Source organism: Neofelis nebulosa, chromosome 10 (genome assembly GCF_028018385.1).
Source record: "Neofelis nebulosa isolate mNeoNeb1 chromosome 10, mNeoNeb1.pri, whole genome shotgun sequence".
In the NCBI taxonomy this organism is placed as follows: Eukaryota; Metazoa; Chordata; class Mammalia; order Carnivora; family Felidae; genus Neofelis; species Neofelis nebulosa.
Window position 1 is genome coordinate 113,356,159 of NC_080791.1, and position 15,699 is coordinate 113,371,857.

The following is a 15,699-nucleotide window of genomic DNA, read 5'->3' on the forward strand; positions in this document are numbered from 1 at the left end:
CTCCGCGGCTCTGACGGGCCCTCCTTCTGAACGCAAGCCCTCTGATTAGACTCGGGGCATGGCTTGAAACAAAAAGGCTGCCCTACTGAGATTGTTTCTGGGAAGCTGACTTATTTTTTGTTACCGTTTAAAAATTTTAAAGTCTGTTTTAGTGTCTGTTTGAGAGAGAGAGACAGTGCAAATGGGGAAGGGGCAGAGAGAGGGGGAGACACAGAGTCCGAAGCCGGCTCCAGGCTCCGAGCCGTCAGCGCAGAGCCCGACGTGGGGCTTGAACCCACGAACCGTGAGATGGTGACCTGAGCCGACTGAGCCCCACTCAGGCGCTCCACTGTTTCAAATTATTTTTTAAGTTTCTTTATTTTGAGAGTCAGCGAGCAAGCAAGCAGGGGAGGGTGGAGAGAGGATCCCAAGCAGGCACAGAGCCCTACACGGGGCTCGATCCCACGACCCTGGGATCATGACCTCAGCCTGAATCAAGAGTCAGACGCTTACTTAACCGACTGAGCCCCCCAGGTGCCCCTTTGTCATTACTCTTTTAGAAGTGTGTTTGCAGGGACCATTTTTTCAGCAAGAATGAGCACACTCGTTGAGTCTTGCCTTCCGTCGTTGGTTGGAGACGGCTGGTTGGTGAGATCGGTTCCCTACAAGTGTTGTTCTCTCGTTGCAGAAGGAGCCCAGCCAGCCCTCCGAGTGCAAACAGCAGTAAGACGACGGCACCGAGGACCCGTCGCGGCCGCGGCGCGACCGCACCGGCAGCCCTCGCCTCTAACTCGTTTTCAAGTGCATGATTTTGACGTTAACTTTTCCTTTATCCTTTTATTTGGCTTAACCTGTACAGTGGCGACTTAAATGCATTTCAGAAATAGGAGGTTTGCTTCCAGCACCCTCTACGGCCCTGGGTGCAGCTCGGTGGACTTCCCCAGGCCCTGCCTTTGGGAGGAGGGGGCGGTGGAAGGTCGGTCGACGCCAAGGGCAGGCGTCTGGGACGTGGCTCCAGGGCATCTAGAACCAGTAACTCCACTCCGCAGTCGGACCGGATTCTTCTTTCACTTGGAGAAACTCACACGCTTCGTGTTTCCGCCACTTGGTCTCCTGTGCTCGCGTCGTGCCCCGAGGGCTGGTAGAGTCGAGTCCCGTTCTTAGAGCGTTCCCTCTCCAGTTTTGTCTCCCTCGGGGTGGCGTAGGGGGTGCGCGCACCCCAGCCCCGAGGCGCCAGTGCTTGTGGCCCATCCTCGTATTTATTTATTCTTTCCTGCTCGTGAGGGCTCGGGGCGCCTGCCGTCGCTCGTCCTCACAGTCTCTGAACCCGTGTGTGTGCCTGGTGGCCCGGTGACTCCCCAGGTGGGTGTGCTGGCGGCTCCCACGCGAGCCAGGCCTGCGTAGAGGGACCCTCGCTCTGTCCCGCCAGCGGCCGAGCCAGGCTCGTTTTCCTGCCGGACGGACCTCCGGCTCTGGCGGGGGCGCGGGGGGCGCCCGTGGCGGGGGGCCGCTTCTCCTAGTGTGTGCATGTCGGGTCTTGCTTCCTCAGTAGCCCCTGTTTCCCGGCCCTGTGCTCATCTTGTCTTCAAAGCCCTGGGTTCGGAGTGACCCGTTGTTGGCTGGCGTGTGAGGTTTCCGAGTGTGTGACCGCGGTCTCTGGCAGCCGGGGATGCCGTGTCCACACTGTGACCAGGCCTGTAGAGTGCTCAGCCTTACTTACAATACATTTGTAACTGAATACGGTGTTTTCAATTTGTACAGAATAGTTAGAATATTCTATTAAAGTTGTGAAACACGAATCCAGTGCTGTGCAGTGTGTCTCTGGGGGAGAACCTGGTGGGAACAGCGGGCGGGGGTGCTGGCACCTGCTCCCGCCCGGCAGCTCCGGGCGGTGGCCGCGCGCCTGCACGCACTGTGTCTGTAGAGCCGTGGGGGGTGAGCAGACCCAGGACTTCAGGCCTTTCCCGTGTTGTCTTTAGGGCTCTTGCAGCCGGTTCTCAGGAGGAGGCTGCGTTTACCTGGCCCGTTAGGCCTCCGGACCCGCTTCACCGCCAGCGGGGGCTCGGGGTCCCCGGGTGGGCCCTCTGCTGCCACGGGAGAGGGTCTGCCCTTCCCGAGGAGAAGGCCGTTTCCCAGAGTTGGTGGGGCTGTGCCTTCCAGACGCAGAGGTTCCCAGGAGGGAGAGGTCCCGCACGACGGCCACCTTTGCTGTGTCTTCTCACAGGGGCTTTTCTGCTGGGGTCCCCGTCCCTTCATGAGAGGGAGTGCTCCCCGCCCCCCCCCACCCCCCCCCCCCCCAGGACACCTGCTGCACGGGCTCTTGCTTGGGACCTGACCTGGGGGTGTCTGTCTGCTCTTTGAGCAGGAGCCGGGGCCGGGAGAGGGCAAGCACACCAGCCTGCTCCTCCCTGCGGCCCAGGAGCCGGCATCCGGTCCACCCGTTGTCTGCCCGGGGACTAGCCTCTCCCTGGGAGTAGCTGGAAGGGGGAAAGCGGCCACAACTGGGAGTAGCTGGAAGAGCCGTGTTTCCAGCGTGCCCCAGACACCTGGAGCCAGAATGTTCTTGGTTCTTGAAGCACCCAAGTGAGCTGGGGCTCAGACTCCCCGGGCAGAGTGGCCCACGGGTGAGCCCCACCTGGGTCGCCAGGCCTGCCTTCTTCCCGCTGACACACAGTTAAACACCCCATCCCAGAGGACAGTCTGCAGAGAAGACACCCGCATGCAGCTCCCTGTCTCCTGGCTGGGAGCAAGCACCCCTGGGGGACAGGCCCCCGGCTGGGAGAACCCCCGGAGGACGGGCCCCCAGCTGGGAGCACCCCTGGAGGTCGGGGCCCCGGCTGGGAGCACCCCTGGAGGTCGGGGCCCCGGCTGGGAGCGGCCCTGGAGGTCGGGGTCCCGGCTGGGAGCGCCCCTGGAGGTCGGGGCCCTGGCTGGGAGCGCCCCTGGGGGACGGGCACCCGGCTGGGAGAGCCCCTGGGGGACGGGCACCCGGCTGGGAGCACCCCTGGGGGACAGGCCCCCGGCTGGGAGAACCCCCGGAGGACGGGTCCCCGGCTGGGAGCACCCCTGGAGGTCGGGGCCCCGGCTGGGAGCGGCCCTGGAGGTCGGGTCCCGGCTGGGAGCACCCCTGGAGGTCGGGGCCCTGGCTGGGAGCGCCCCTGGGGGACGGGCCCCGGCTGGGAGAGCCCCTGGGGGACGGGCACCCGGCTGGGAGAACCCCCGGAGGACGGGCCCCCAGCTGGGAGCACCCCTGGAGGTCGGGGCCCCGGCTGGGAGCACCCCTGGAGGTCGGGGCCCCGGCTGGGAGCGGCCCTGGAGGTCGGGGTCCCGGCTGGGAGCGCCCCTGGAGGTCGGGGCCCTGGCTGGGAGCGGCCCTGGAGGTCGGGGTCCCGGCTGGGAGCACCCCTGGAGGTCGGGGCCCTGGCTGGGAGCGCCCCTGGAGGACGGGCACCCGGCTGGGAGCACCCCTGGAGGTCGGGGCCCTGGCTGGGAGCGCCCCTGGGGGACGGGCCCTGGCTGGGAGCGGTCCTGGAGGTCGGGGTCCCGGCTGGGAGTGCCCCTGGAGGTCGGGGCCCTGGCTGGGAGCGCCCCTGGGGGACGGGCCCTGGCTGGGAGAGCCCCTGGGGGACGGGCACCCGGCTGGGAGCACCCCTGGGGGACAGGCCCCCGGCTGGGAGAACCCCTGGAGGACGGGCCCTGGCTGGGAGAGCCCCTGGAGGATGGGCCCCAGCTGGGAGAGCCCCTGGAAGACGGGCACCCGGCTGGGAGAACCCCTGGAGGTCAGGGCCCCGGCTGGGAGCGGCCCTGGAGGTTGGGGTCCCGGCTGGGAGCGCCCCTGGAGGTCGGGGCCTCGGGTGGGAGAGCCCATGGAGGACGGGCACCCGGCTGGGAGAGGAGCCCCTGGGGGACGGGCACCCGGCTGGGAGCGCCCCTGGGGGACGGGCACCCGGCTGGGAGAGCCCCTGGAGGACGGGCCCCGTCTGGGAGAGCCCCTGGAGGACGGGCACCTGGCTGGGAGAACCCCTGGAGGTCGGGGCCCTGGCTGGGAGCCCCCCTGGGGGACGGGCCCCTGGCTGGTAGAACCCCTGGGGGATGGGCACCCGGCTGGGAGCGCCCCTGGGGGACGGGCCCCCGGCTGGGAGAACCCCTGGAGGACGGGCACCCGGCTGGGAGAGCCCCTGGAGGACGGGGCCCTGGCTGGGAGAGCCCCTGGAGGTCAGGCCCCGGCTGGGAGCACCCCTGGAGGACAGGCCCTGGCTGGGAGAGCCCCTGGAGGTCGGGGCCCTGGCTGGGAGAGCCCCTGGGGGACGGGCACCCGGCTGGGAGCGCCCCTGGGGGACGGGCCCCCGGCTGGGAGAACCCCTGGAGGACAGGCCCCCGGCTGGGACGGCCCCTGGAGGACAGGGCCCCGGCTGGGAGGGCCCCTGGATGTCAGGCTCCCGGCTGGGAGAGCCCCTGGAGGTCGGGCCCCCGGCTGAGAGCGCCCCTCCCGGACAGGCCCCCGCTGGGAGCACCCCTGGAGGATGGGCCCCGGCTGGGAGAGTCCCTGGAAGATGGGCACCCGGCTGGGAGCGCCCCCCAGGGACAGGCCCCCCGGCTGGGAGCACCCCTGGAGGTCGGGGCCCCCGGCTGGGAGTGTCCCTGGGGGACGGGCCCCTGGCTGGGAGAACCCCTGGAGGACGGGCCCCAGCTGGGAGAGCCCCTGGAGGACGGGCACCCGGCTGGGAGAACCCCTGGAGGACGGGCCCCGGCTGGGAGAGCCCTTGGAGGACGGGCACCCAGCTGGGAGAACCCCTGGGGGACAGGTCCCGGCTGGGAGAGCCCCTGGAGGTCAGGGCCCTGGCTGGGAGTGCCCCTGGGGGACGGGCACCCGGCTGGGAGTACCCCTGGAGGTCGGGGCCCTGGCTGGGAGCCCCCTGGGGGACGGGCCCCTGGCTGGTAGAACCCCTGGAGGACGGGCCCCGGCTGGGAGAGCCCCTGGAGGACGGGCACCCAGCTGGGAGAGCCCATGGAGGACAGGCACCCGGCTGGGAGAACCCCTGGGGGACGGGCCCCGGCTGGGAGCGCCCCTGCGGGACGGGCCCCCGGCTGGGAGCGCCCCTGGAGGACGGGGCCCCAGACCTCTGTGGCAGCTGCTGTCCCCGCAGATCCTGACTGATCCAGGCTCCCCAAGGACTCCCGACTGGCACATTCCTCCGGAGCATCCAGAATGAACCTGTTAACAAACCTGTGGCTTCGAGTAACCGCAGGATCGGGAACGACCGTGTGCTTGGGTGATGTGCAGGAGGTTCACAGGGACGGACACGGCTCTGTGAGCATTGGTCCCACTGGCCCATGGCTCACTGCGAGCGTGACCTTTCAGGGGAAGCCTCCCTCCTGCCGGCCCCTGGCGGACCCACGCCCACTAGGAGCCACAGCACCGCTCAGCCTGGCGGCTGCCGGGCCTCACTAAAGAAACGCAGGTCACATGGGAAGAGTCTTCGAAGGGCACAGCTCCGCGGGCAGGGGGTGGCCCCGTCCGAGGGCCCCCCTGCCCGGCAGTTCCGAGGCCTTCAAAAAAGTAGGTGTGCATCACGGGCGGGAGTCCGCACCCAGCGTGTGTGCAGAGCGCGTGGTCGGGGACGACGAGAGGTCGGGAGCCCGTCCCTTCGGAGACCGGCCGAGTCCATGCGTGGCCACCAAGAACGGGCGTCCGTGTGGGTGCACGCCTGTGCGTGCATGTTCACAGGGGTTACCTTTGGGGTCTGAGCTGAATGGGGAGCTGGAGAGGGCGGCTGGGGCCCGGGGGCGGCGGGACGGGACTCCGGGCCTGCTGGCTGGCCGTGGTGAGTCGCGGTGCAGGCCGTAGCGGGCGTGGGTGTCCGAGTTTGTGCCCGGTGCACAGACGGGCAGCGGGAGGGACGTTTGGATGCCGGCCGTCCCCGGAGACGCTGGGTTTCATGTCCCTGCGGGAAGAAGAGTGCGCAAGCTCCACGGAGCTGGGTCCCCGCGGCCTCAGGCTGGCGCTGGTTGTTCCAAACATATGCAGACGGCAAGATGCAGCTCGAAGCCCTGAGAAGCCGTGCCTTCCCCAACCGTCCACGGCGGCCCTGCCTCCTGGCCTGTCCGCGCAGCTGCTCCCTGACCTCACCCCTGCGCGGTCACAGGAAGGGGTAGGCGGGGCCTCTGCCGGCCGGCCCTCAGCACCTCAGGGAACCTGCGGACGCTCCCTTGCGGCTTTCTCCCGAAAGTTCCAGAGCAGCCAGGAGACAGCAGCTCTGGGGACTGGCTGGCTCTGCAGGGGCTGGGCTGCCGCCGCCTCGGGGCCCCAGTGCTGCCCGCCTGGCTGCTCTTAACCTCTGTCTCCACTGACCCCCTGAACCGCTTGGAGCCGGGCCCACCCGGCCCCTCTTTGGGACCCTCGTGGGCGGGGCCATCACGATGCTTCTATGAGAGGGTCAGGTGAGCATCCGGGCCCACCTCCCGTCCTCACGGCCTCTGCTGCCCCTGCCCTCCCTCCCTCCCTAGACTGTTCCCTTTGAGGCCACGGGGCCGGAGTCTCACGTGTCACCTCAGACGTGCTCAGAATCGAGTGGCTGCCGTCTCTGAGCTCCGTCCTGCCCCGGCCTCTGCGTCCTGGCCCCTGGGCGGCTCGGCTCTGCCCTGGGCAGTTCCAGGGTTTCCACAGATGCCTGGAGTTCAAGGTGGGGTCCCAGCGGGGGGACCTTGGAAGCAGGGACTGAGCGAAGCCAGCCAGACACAAGGGAGGGCGTGCAGGTGACGCGGTGGCCTCTGGAGGCTGTGCGTGAACTGTGGTCACTGGGGAGCGGGCGCGGGGGCGGCCAGGGTACCTCCGGGCGGTGGAAACTCGTGGAAACCCCTCAGTGAGTGCGCTCGGCTGTGTGTGCAAACCGTACCTCGGGGAACCCGCGTTGCCAGAAGTGCTCCCAAGTCGGGGTCCGTCCACCTGAAATCCTGGTTCTCCCCCATGATGGGTTGGGAATTGTGGCCACCCGGGGCGGGGGCGGGGGCGGGGGCGGGTCGCCCACGCCCCTGTCCACGCCTACGGGTGAGGGCTCCACAGCGTGCCCGCAGCGCCCGCAGCCCTGTGGCGGCCAGTCTGCCGGATGGGCTCCTGGCCCTGTCCCGTGGGGCCGGGGGCCGAGCAGAGGCCTGACGCACCCCCTCCAGAGCCAGGCCGAGTCGGCCGGATGGCTCCCGCTCCCGCTCCCGGAGGGCTCCTTGGCCCCGGCCCAGCCTTCAGGCACCCCTGGACTTTGGCCCCTGGACACATCCTTCCCGCTCCGGCCTCAGCGCCTGGCCACCTGGACACGGGGGCCGACCGGCCGTTCGGTCTCCCGTCTGCCGGGAGGTAGTGGCAGGCAGAACCCCCCCGACAGCAGGGGCCCCAGGACCGTCCTCCGCTGGCCCCGGCCGAACCCTCCGTTCTTCAGAATTTGCAGGCACCTCGTCTGCCTGGGACCCTCCTGGGAGCCCCTGAGGCTCGGAGGGCAGGAGCCGGCACCCCCGAGGGCGCGGTGGCCGGCAGAAGCTTGCATTCCCACCAAATACTGACCCCGGCCACCGGGAGGGTGAGGCCCGGGCACACCCTGAGGCCAAGTCCTCTCGGGGCACCTGGGCGGGGCCCCTGCCCGCCCCCAAGATGCCAGGCTGACTCAGCTCAGGGAGGGCGGCGGCCGGATGTTACTTTCTCTGACAAGCAGACAGGCGTGCCTGGCCCAGCCGGGGCTCCGGGCCTCTTGGGGTCTGCGACCCGGGACCTTCTGCGGCAGACCCCACACACACGTCCTGCACCGGCTGCTTCCTCCCCCGCCGGGAAGGGCTGGGGGCTTCCGGAAGGCTGGCTTGATGGGAATGTCCTTCAGGTCTCTGAGCCTCCTTGGGTCTCAGCCCGCCCGCGCTTCTGCGGGGGGGGGGGGGGGGGGGCTGGAAGGTACCAGTAGGGCTGGCCTCCCTGAGGGGTTGCACCAGCTCTGCGGTGGGGGTGGGGGGAGGGGTGGGGGAGGGGGGCCTTGAGAGCCGTCCCAGGCCAGGGGAGCACAGAACACCGAACGTCCCTCCCCGTGCCCTTGCCTTGGGACAGCCTTGTGATGTGGAGAACCCCAGCTCAGAAGTCACCAGCTAATGCCATCAGTCTGGTCCTCATCTGCCACCAGACTGTGTGGCAGGCCAAGGAAGGGCTGACATCAGACCACCTGGGGGCTGCATTCCGGTCCAGGGTGGTTGTGACGAATGACCACCAGGGTGGTTGTGACGAATGACCACCGACTGGGAGGCTTCGAACGGAAGTCTCTGCCTATTTGGGTTCCGGAGGCCAGGTGTGGGCGGGGCCGGGCTCAGGGGGAGGGTCCCTCCTGCCTCCAGCTCTGGGGCCCCCAGCATCCCCTCAGCCTCTGCCTCCGTGGTCATGTGCCCCCCACCCCTCCCCGTGTCTGGGAAGGACACCGTGATGGCATTCGGGCCCACCGGGGTGACCCGGGATGCCACGAGCTCCAGGTCCTTAATCACATGTTTTGTCGTGTTAGGTGATACTCTCACCACATAAAGTCACATTTGCTGACTCCATGGAGACGACACCCCGGGTTTTGGTCCCCGGACTGGGGAAAAGGGACACAAATGCAGACTGCCCGTTGGAGGGCCAGCTGTAGGGGCACGGGCACCCGGCACGCACAGGTGGGACTGCCAACCGGCCGGCAGACGGTTTTGCCAGAGCTCTCACGCCCTTAACACGACAGTTCCACATCCAGCCCATCCAGCCGTGAGTCTCAGTGAAGTTCAGGGACGTTCACACGACATCGCGATAATCGCAGAAGCCTGGGCGCAGCCTGAGTGTTATGGGAGGTGATGAAATCCCGGAGTCCTTCCCGGGAAGGGAGGCAGATGCGTGGGGAACACGCAGGACACACGGAACAATGCACACATTGTGTTTCTCTTCTGGGAAACCTAGAAGCTTCTATCTGGACCTGTGTGTGTGTGTGTGTGTGTGTGTGTGTGGATACAGTTCTTACATTGTGGCAAAGTACATGTGACATTACGTTACCATCAGCCATTTTCAGGTGCACAGCTCAGTGGCATGGAACACATTCACAGTTCACACCGTTGTGCGCCCATCCCCACCCTCCGTCTCCAGAACTTTCCATCTTCCCAAATGGAAACCGTCCCTGTGAAACGCTGACCCCCAGCCCGGGCGCCCACCGTCCGCTCTCCGTCTCTGGGAATCTGAAGACTCCAGGAGCCTCATGTGAGGGGATCACACGTGAGCATCACGTCCCCCTGGTCCATCCACGTGGTGGCAGGTGTCAGAACGTCCGTCCTCGTCAGGCTCAGGGACCGTCCAGGGAGCAGACGGACCACATCCATCCATCCGTCCGTCGGTGGACACGGGGTCGCTTCCCGATCAGGGGACCGGTCCTTCTGCCTGGGGGCAGGTGGGGGCGTCCCCCAGGCAGGCTCCACGTGAATCCTGGATGCAACCCTCGGGTCAGCATCAGTCCACCTCTGGGCGGCTTTTACTTTTGGGGATGGACCCAAATGTGGGACTCCTGGGTCACATGGTAATTCGATTTTTAATTTTGGGGGGAAATGCCTTTTCTTTTTTTTTTTTTAATTTTTAACGTTTATTTATTTTTGAGACAGAGAGAGAGACAGAGCATGAAGGGGGGAGTCGCAGAGAGAGAGGGAGACACGGAATCTGAAACAGGCTCCAGGCTCCGAGCTGTCGGCACAGAGCCCGACGCGGGGCTCGAACTCACAGACCGTGAGATCATGACCTGAGCCGAAGTCGGACGCTTAACCGACTGAACCACCCAGACGCCCTAATTTTGGTAATTTTTTAAAGTGGGAAGGGGCTTGATTAAAATGTGCACGACGGGGCCCTGCCCCGCACCCGCTGCGTGAGAGCCGCTGCGTGGACACCGCCCGGGGGCTGCGAGGACTGACCGCCGTCCACAGGGTGGCAGCCGAGCCTCGCCCACCTCGACTCCCTCCGTTCCCTTCATCCATATTCATGCTTTCATTCAGGCCTCCGAAGAGGTCCCGTGTCCCGGGGGCTGAGCCCTGGGCCGTCTTCGGCCACATGACATGACGGGAATGCCCACTGGCTCCCCCTCCCCACTCCCACCCCAGACCCCGTGCCTGCCCTTCTGGTTCTGCGGCCTCCACACAGGCAGATGCTCTAATCACATCTCTTGGTCGGCGAGGCAGGTGCCTTTTCGGGCCACTGGTTTCCAAAAACATTCCCCAAGGGCCTGGGCTGGGCCCTGGCGGCCCCGACACTGAGACACTGTCCCTGCATTCCAGGAGCTGATAGTGACCTCTGAACAAGGTAGTGCGGGCTGGATAGGGAGCTTGCCCGGGGCCAAGGGGGAGAAAGGTGTTCTGGGCCCTTTTTCTTCGGATCCTTAGTGTCTTAGGAGGCAGGCCCCCCAACTGTGAGACTCCAGCCAAGGGGCTCAGAGGACCAGACGGGGGGACGAGAGACACAGGTCCGAGGGGCCGAAGCCAGGCTGGCGGTGCAAGCCTGAAACCAGCCTCCTGCCCTGGGGCCTCTCGCTTTTCCCAGGCTGGAGGAGTAAGGAGAGGGATGCAGGGCAGGCCTGAGTCAGTCACAGGCCGCGACCTCTGGGGCTGTGACTCCAGGCAGCGTGGGCCTCCCCGCCCTCCTGAGGTTCGCGCCGGAGCATCTGTGGGACCCCCCAAGGCCCAGCAGCCACAAAGCTGGTGGGAGCAGTCCTGAGGGCATGCCCCCCCCGGCAACCCAGGGGGGCTTCCTGGAGGAGGCCAGAGGAGCGGAGGAGAGGGTCTCCAGGGCAGGGGAAGCAGGGAACCCCATGTCGGGCTGTCCCTGAGCACGGCCTCCCACAGGAAGAGGGTAGTATCGAGCCCCAGGCACATGGGCCAGCTGTGACGCACGGCTTCCTCACAGGCTGCTGTTCCCAGGGCTGGTTGGGCAAGAGCGTCCGGGCCCAGCCTCTCACCGCTGTGGGCATGACCTCACGAGGGGCCTTTCAGAGAGGTGCCCTCATTCCGTCTGGGCCCAGCTGGACAGGACAGCGAGTGGCCTTGGCCGGAAGTTTGGAGACCAGTCTGTCTGTCCCCGCGGGAAGAAGGGGGTGTCCCCCCAGGGCAGGCCCTGCGTGAATCCCAGATGCGACCCTTGGATAAACATTAGTAAACTTGGCTCTGACCCACAGTCTGACGCCACAGACAGAGGCGAGGCCCAGCACGGCCCCACCCCCTTCACTTGGGCGGGGCCGCTTCCTGCCCCCAGGCCTTGGGGCGCAGGAGGAGGGATTGGGTTTGAACCCCTCCGGCTGGCAGTGTGACCTCAGCCGAGTCCCTAACTTCTCTGAGACCCCCACTCCGTTCCCCGCGGATCCAAGAGAGCAACCCCAACAGCCCCCACCTCGTCGAGGGACCATCAGGGACATAGAGGGCGCTGGGGCCCCGTCTCTCCAGCCTGCGGCAGTCCGGCACCCGCCCGGCCTAGAAGCCTGGGGAGGCCCCAGCGCCCCTGAGGTGCAGCCCAAATCCACACCGGGGTCCCCAGTGCCTGGCGGGAAGCCGTCCTGGTGGCTGTCCGATGGCCCAAAGCGGGCTCCCCCTGAAAGGTCTTCCCTTGGGGGTGCTGGCTCAGTGTTCTGCTCCGTCGTCATCCCTCCCAGCCCCCTTCGCCAGCGGCTCCCCCAGATGGGCCTGTTGGGGGTGGGGGGGCACAGGGCCCCCTCCTGGCTCCAGGCTTAAGCTGCGGGGAGGGTAGCAGAGGCCGGCAGGCTCCCCACGGGGCGTCTGGGGGATATGGGTCTCAGGCCCCAGGCCAGGGGCTGTTGGCGGTGGAGATGCCTGGGTGGGCCGGGCCCCCGACCCCCAACCCTCCGGAATCCCCAGCCTGATTCCCACCCACCCAGGCTGTCCCGCCCCAGGTCTCCCTGCCAAGGTCGGAGCCAGGACTCTCCACCTGCCCTCCCAGCTCTGTCTGACGCACACCTGTCAGAGCACCCCCCCCCCCCGGGGTCCCTGACCCGTCAACGCTCCCCAGAGAGGCCCCGCCAGTGGTGGCCAAAGAGAGGAGCGCTGGACCGGCGGGAGGCGGCCTTACCCGGCCTCACCTACTCCCTCTCACTCGCCCTGCCCTTCCGCACCCCGGGCCACACCGGTGGGGACCGCTGGGCAGCTGACACCTGACGCCATTTGCACAGGCCTGGCCCAAGCCCTCGTGTGAGCTGGCAGTGTCCTCGTCCCTCGCCGTGAGCCTGAAGGGCCGCCCTCTGAGAGCTTAGGGGACTTGCCAAGGCCACAGAGCTGGGGGTGGGGGGCGGGGGCAGCTTCACAGACCTGCACCCAGAAGGTCCTGCTCCACTGTCATTGGCTTGAAACCTGGGAACCTGGTTTTCATTTGTACCGCCCCGCAGGTGTGCCGCCTGGAGTGCTGGTCACCGCCCCCAGGGGGCTCCGTCCTTCCCTGTTCTGTGCGCAGTCTCCGCCCCCCCGGCCCCGCCCCGCCCCACCCCCACAGCTGGGTTGGGGGGCTGGGGGGCGCTGGAAGGTGGGTGCTCTGGAGCGGTCGCCGCCCCCAGAGACCCCTTCTGAGGAGCCGGGAGCGGACAGCCGTCACTCCTGCTCCCGTAAGCCCTTTAGAGGAAGGGAGGAAATACCCATGACTCAGCCGCCCCCGCCGCCCCTCTCCAGGCCGACCCTCCAGCACCCACAGCGCCTAGGGCCGAGCCCCATGGGGCTGTGCAGGCGATGGGAGTCCTCTGCCCAGACGCCAGGAGGACCGAGGGAGGAGGACAGGCCCCCTCGGGGTGCTGTTCCAGCACTTGCCACGTGTTCCCCAATCTAACGAAAGTGTTACTGTCCCCATGTCACAGAAGAGAAAGCCGGCTCAGAGCACCTGCTCTCCGGGTAGGCCCGGCCCAGGTGGGCGAGCGAAGGTTCCCGCCAGGCGCGGCCCGCAGGAGGGTGGGGGGTGAGGGGCAGGTGGGAGACAAGGCCGGCCGGGCAGGGCCATCGGACGGTGTCCCCAGGAAGGGTCCCCAAGGCGCGGGGGGCGTCCGCCGCGAGCCCTCGAGCGGCGGGCCTAGCCGCCGGAGCGCCGGGAGGGTGGGCGTCCTGGGCCGGCTCCGTCCCCGGGTGCTTCCCGGGGCTCCGGGCCGTGAGTCACCGCGGGCAGGGCCGGCCGCAGCGCATTCCTCCGCGGGGCCGGCGTCCGGGGCGGGGTTGGCGGGGCGGGGGGCGAGACCACAAGTCACCCCACGGGGCCGGGGGGCCGGGGCGGCGGGGGAACGGGAGGGGCGCGGGCAGTCGGCACCGGCGAGCTGACAGCCCCCGGCGGTCCTGGACGGCAGGGGCGTGGCCTCTGGTGGGGCGGGGCCCCTGGGGGCGGGGCCGGACGGAGGCGGGGCCGGGGCCCGGCGGAGGCGGGGCCGGGGCCCGAGGGGGCGGGGCCGGGCGCAGGCGGGGCCGACATAAAGCGTCGCCGGGCCGGCCGGGGCGCATCGCCAGCGTTGCCGCCGCCGCCGCCGCCGCCGCCGCCGCCGCCGCCGCCGCCGCCGCCGCCGCCGCCGCCGCCGCCGCCATGAGGACGCCCGGCGAGGTGCTGCGCGAGGGCGAGCTGGAGAAGCGCAGCGACAGCCTGTTCCAGCTGTGGAAGAAGAAGCGCGGCGTGCTCACCCCCGACCGCCTGCGCCTGTTCCCCGCCGGGCCGGGCGCGCGCGCCAAGGAGCTGCGCTTCCACTCCATCCTCAAGGTGGACTGCGTGGAGCGCACCGGCAAGTACGTCTACTTCACCATCGTCACCACCGACCGCAAGGAGATCGACTTCCGCTGCGCGGGCGAGAGCTGCTGGAACGCGGCCATCACGCTGGCGCTCATCGACTTCCAGAACCGCCGCGCCCTGCAGGACTTCCGCAGCCGCCAGGAGCGCGCCGCGCCCGCCGCGCCCCCCGAGTCCCGGCCGGCCCGCGCGCCCTGAGCGCCGCCGCCGCGGTGAGTGCGGGGACGCCGTCCCGGGGGGGGGGGGGCGGGGGTGGGCGCCGCGCCGTCGAGGGGTCCCTGGGGCGCGCGGGCCGGGGCCGTCGCTCGCTCCTCCCGCGTCTGGGGCCTGGGGGGGGGCGGGGAAGGGGGACCCACAGGCCGGACGCCGAGCCGCCAGCTCCCTAACCCTCCTCCTTCCCCCCTACAGGAGCCACTCACTCGACGACGAGTCGGGGGCCGCCCTCCCGCCGCCCACAGTGAGGACAGAGGCCGAGAGCCATGTCCCTGTCCCACAGAGAAGGACCTTCCCGTGCGGAGCCGCCGAGCCTCGGCCCGCTGAGCGGGCGCGTTAAATTATCAGACTATCTATGTATTTATTTTGATGGTTATTCGTCGTGGAACCGTCTGTCTTCATATGTAGTGTTTGCATCAGTATGTTCATTCCAAATAAACCACCTGACCCGTTCCCTTTTCTACCAGCCGCTGTGGTGCCGTGTGACCTTACTGCGGGAGGGTTGGCGGCCCTTTCGGTGGGGGTGGGAGTGGGGGTGGGGAGAGCCGCCACCCTGGCGGCCGAAGGGCCGGGAAGCCAGGGCACTTTGAATGAATGTAGTGTCATCCGCCGGGCCGGGTCCACACCCTCCTTGCCAAGCAGCCTCTCCAGAGGCTGGGAAGTGCCCTGAGGTTTGGCCCTGGCTGACTTCTGCTCCTGGGCGTGTGTCCGGAAGGACGGGGCCTGGTTTCGCTCAGGGAGGTCACTCCCAAACTGCCCCGCTGAGGTCAGGGCACCCCCTGCACCTGAGCTGCCCCTGCTCCCCACCGCCACCTGTCCCCCACCGCCCACATGCCACCTGTGCCCCCAGCCCCCCATTAGGGAGCCCTCAGCCCTCCGGCTGCGCGCCCCCTGTGCTCCCCTTGACCCCAGCCCTGCTGGGGCCCGGGCAGCTCCCCGCAGCCCCCACCAGGCCCCGCTGGCCCGCACCCACGGTGCTGGAGCGGGGAGGCGGCGGGGCCTCCGGGCAAGTGGGGGGAGGCCGGGGCCTCCTACTCCTGATGGTTGGCAGCTGGCGAGCCCTCCCTGTCCGGCCGGGTCCCCGTCCTCCGGAAGTCAGGCCGGCCGCCACCGCGAGTCCAGCACTGCCTGATGGGAGGACACCCGAGGCGCGTTCCCGCGAGGAAAGGTGCACTGGCAGTGACCAAGCCGGAGCGCGGAGGGGGACCCTGATCTCTGGCCGCTGAGGGGGCCTGCATTTCGGGGACCCTTCTGGCTGGAAGGGCGATGCCACGTGGGGGAGGCAGCGGCGTCGGGAGCGAACGACCAAACATCGGGCCCTGATGTCTGTCCCTCACACCCTCACACGGGACCGGGGGAGCCGCGCAGGCCTCCGCGCAGGCTGGGTCCCAGGGCTCAGACTGGGGAGGGGCTGTCCCTTTGCTGTGAAGCCCAAGGAAACCATTTCCTGCAAGGAATTTTCTCCCCAACGGAACAGCACTCCTTACGAAGTCCCTGAGCCAGTGGGGGACTGCACTGGCCCCCGACGGACCCCTGTCCTGCCCCTCCCTGGAGACCTGCCCAGACCCTCATTGGGACAAAGGGTGAAAGTCAAGGTGAGACCCCCTCCCCCCACCACCCCATCCCCAGTGAGGTTCACAGGCAAGCTGGTCTGGTCTGAGCTCTCGGGCCGGAGGGTGGACGGACCTCTGCTCTCTGAGGCCCTGCTGGTTGGACCATGGAATTCTGGGGTT

The 15,699-nt window shown here is 68.1% G+C and overlaps 3 protein-coding genes across 5 annotated transcripts in view; all 3 read left to right on the forward strand.

Moving 5' to 3' along the window:
* Window positions 1–1,778, forward strand: part of NAP1L4 (nucleosome assembly protein 1 like 4) — a 47,824-nt gene extending 46,046 nt beyond the window's left edge. For all 3 annotated transcript variants that reach the window (XM_058690010.1, XM_058690011.1, XM_058690013.1), the window contains one exon: window positions 668–1,778. In XM_058690010.1, the coding sequence (XP_058545993.1) occupies window positions 668–706 (39 nt within the window). In that variant the 3' untranslated portion in view covers window positions 707–1,778. The remainder of the gene's footprint in view (window positions 1–667) is intronic.
* Window positions 1,779–2,698: 920 nt separating this feature from the next.
* On the forward strand, window positions 2,699–7,135 carry LOC131486713 (spidroin-2-like). Its single transcript, XM_058686593.1, has 4 exons — window positions 2,699–4,917; window positions 5,521–5,610; window positions 5,864–6,131; window positions 7,043–7,135. Exons 1-4 carry the CDS (start codon window positions 2,699–2,701, stop codon window positions 7,133–7,135), a joined length of 2,670 nt encoding a protein of 889 aa, XP_058542576.1.
* A 6,404-nt stretch (window positions 7,136–13,539) lies between these two features.
* On the forward strand, window positions 13,540–14,432 carry PHLDA2 (pleckstrin homology like domain family A member 2). Its single transcript, XM_058690014.1, has 2 exons — window positions 13,540–13,965; window positions 14,162–14,432. The coding sequence occupies exon 1, from the start codon at window positions 13,556–13,558 to the stop codon at window positions 13,949–13,951; it is 396 nt and encodes a 131-aa protein (XP_058545997.1). The 5' UTR covers window positions 13,540–13,555; the 3' UTR covers window positions 13,952–13,965; window positions 14,162–14,432.
* Window positions 14,433–15,699: the final 1,267 nt, after the last annotated feature.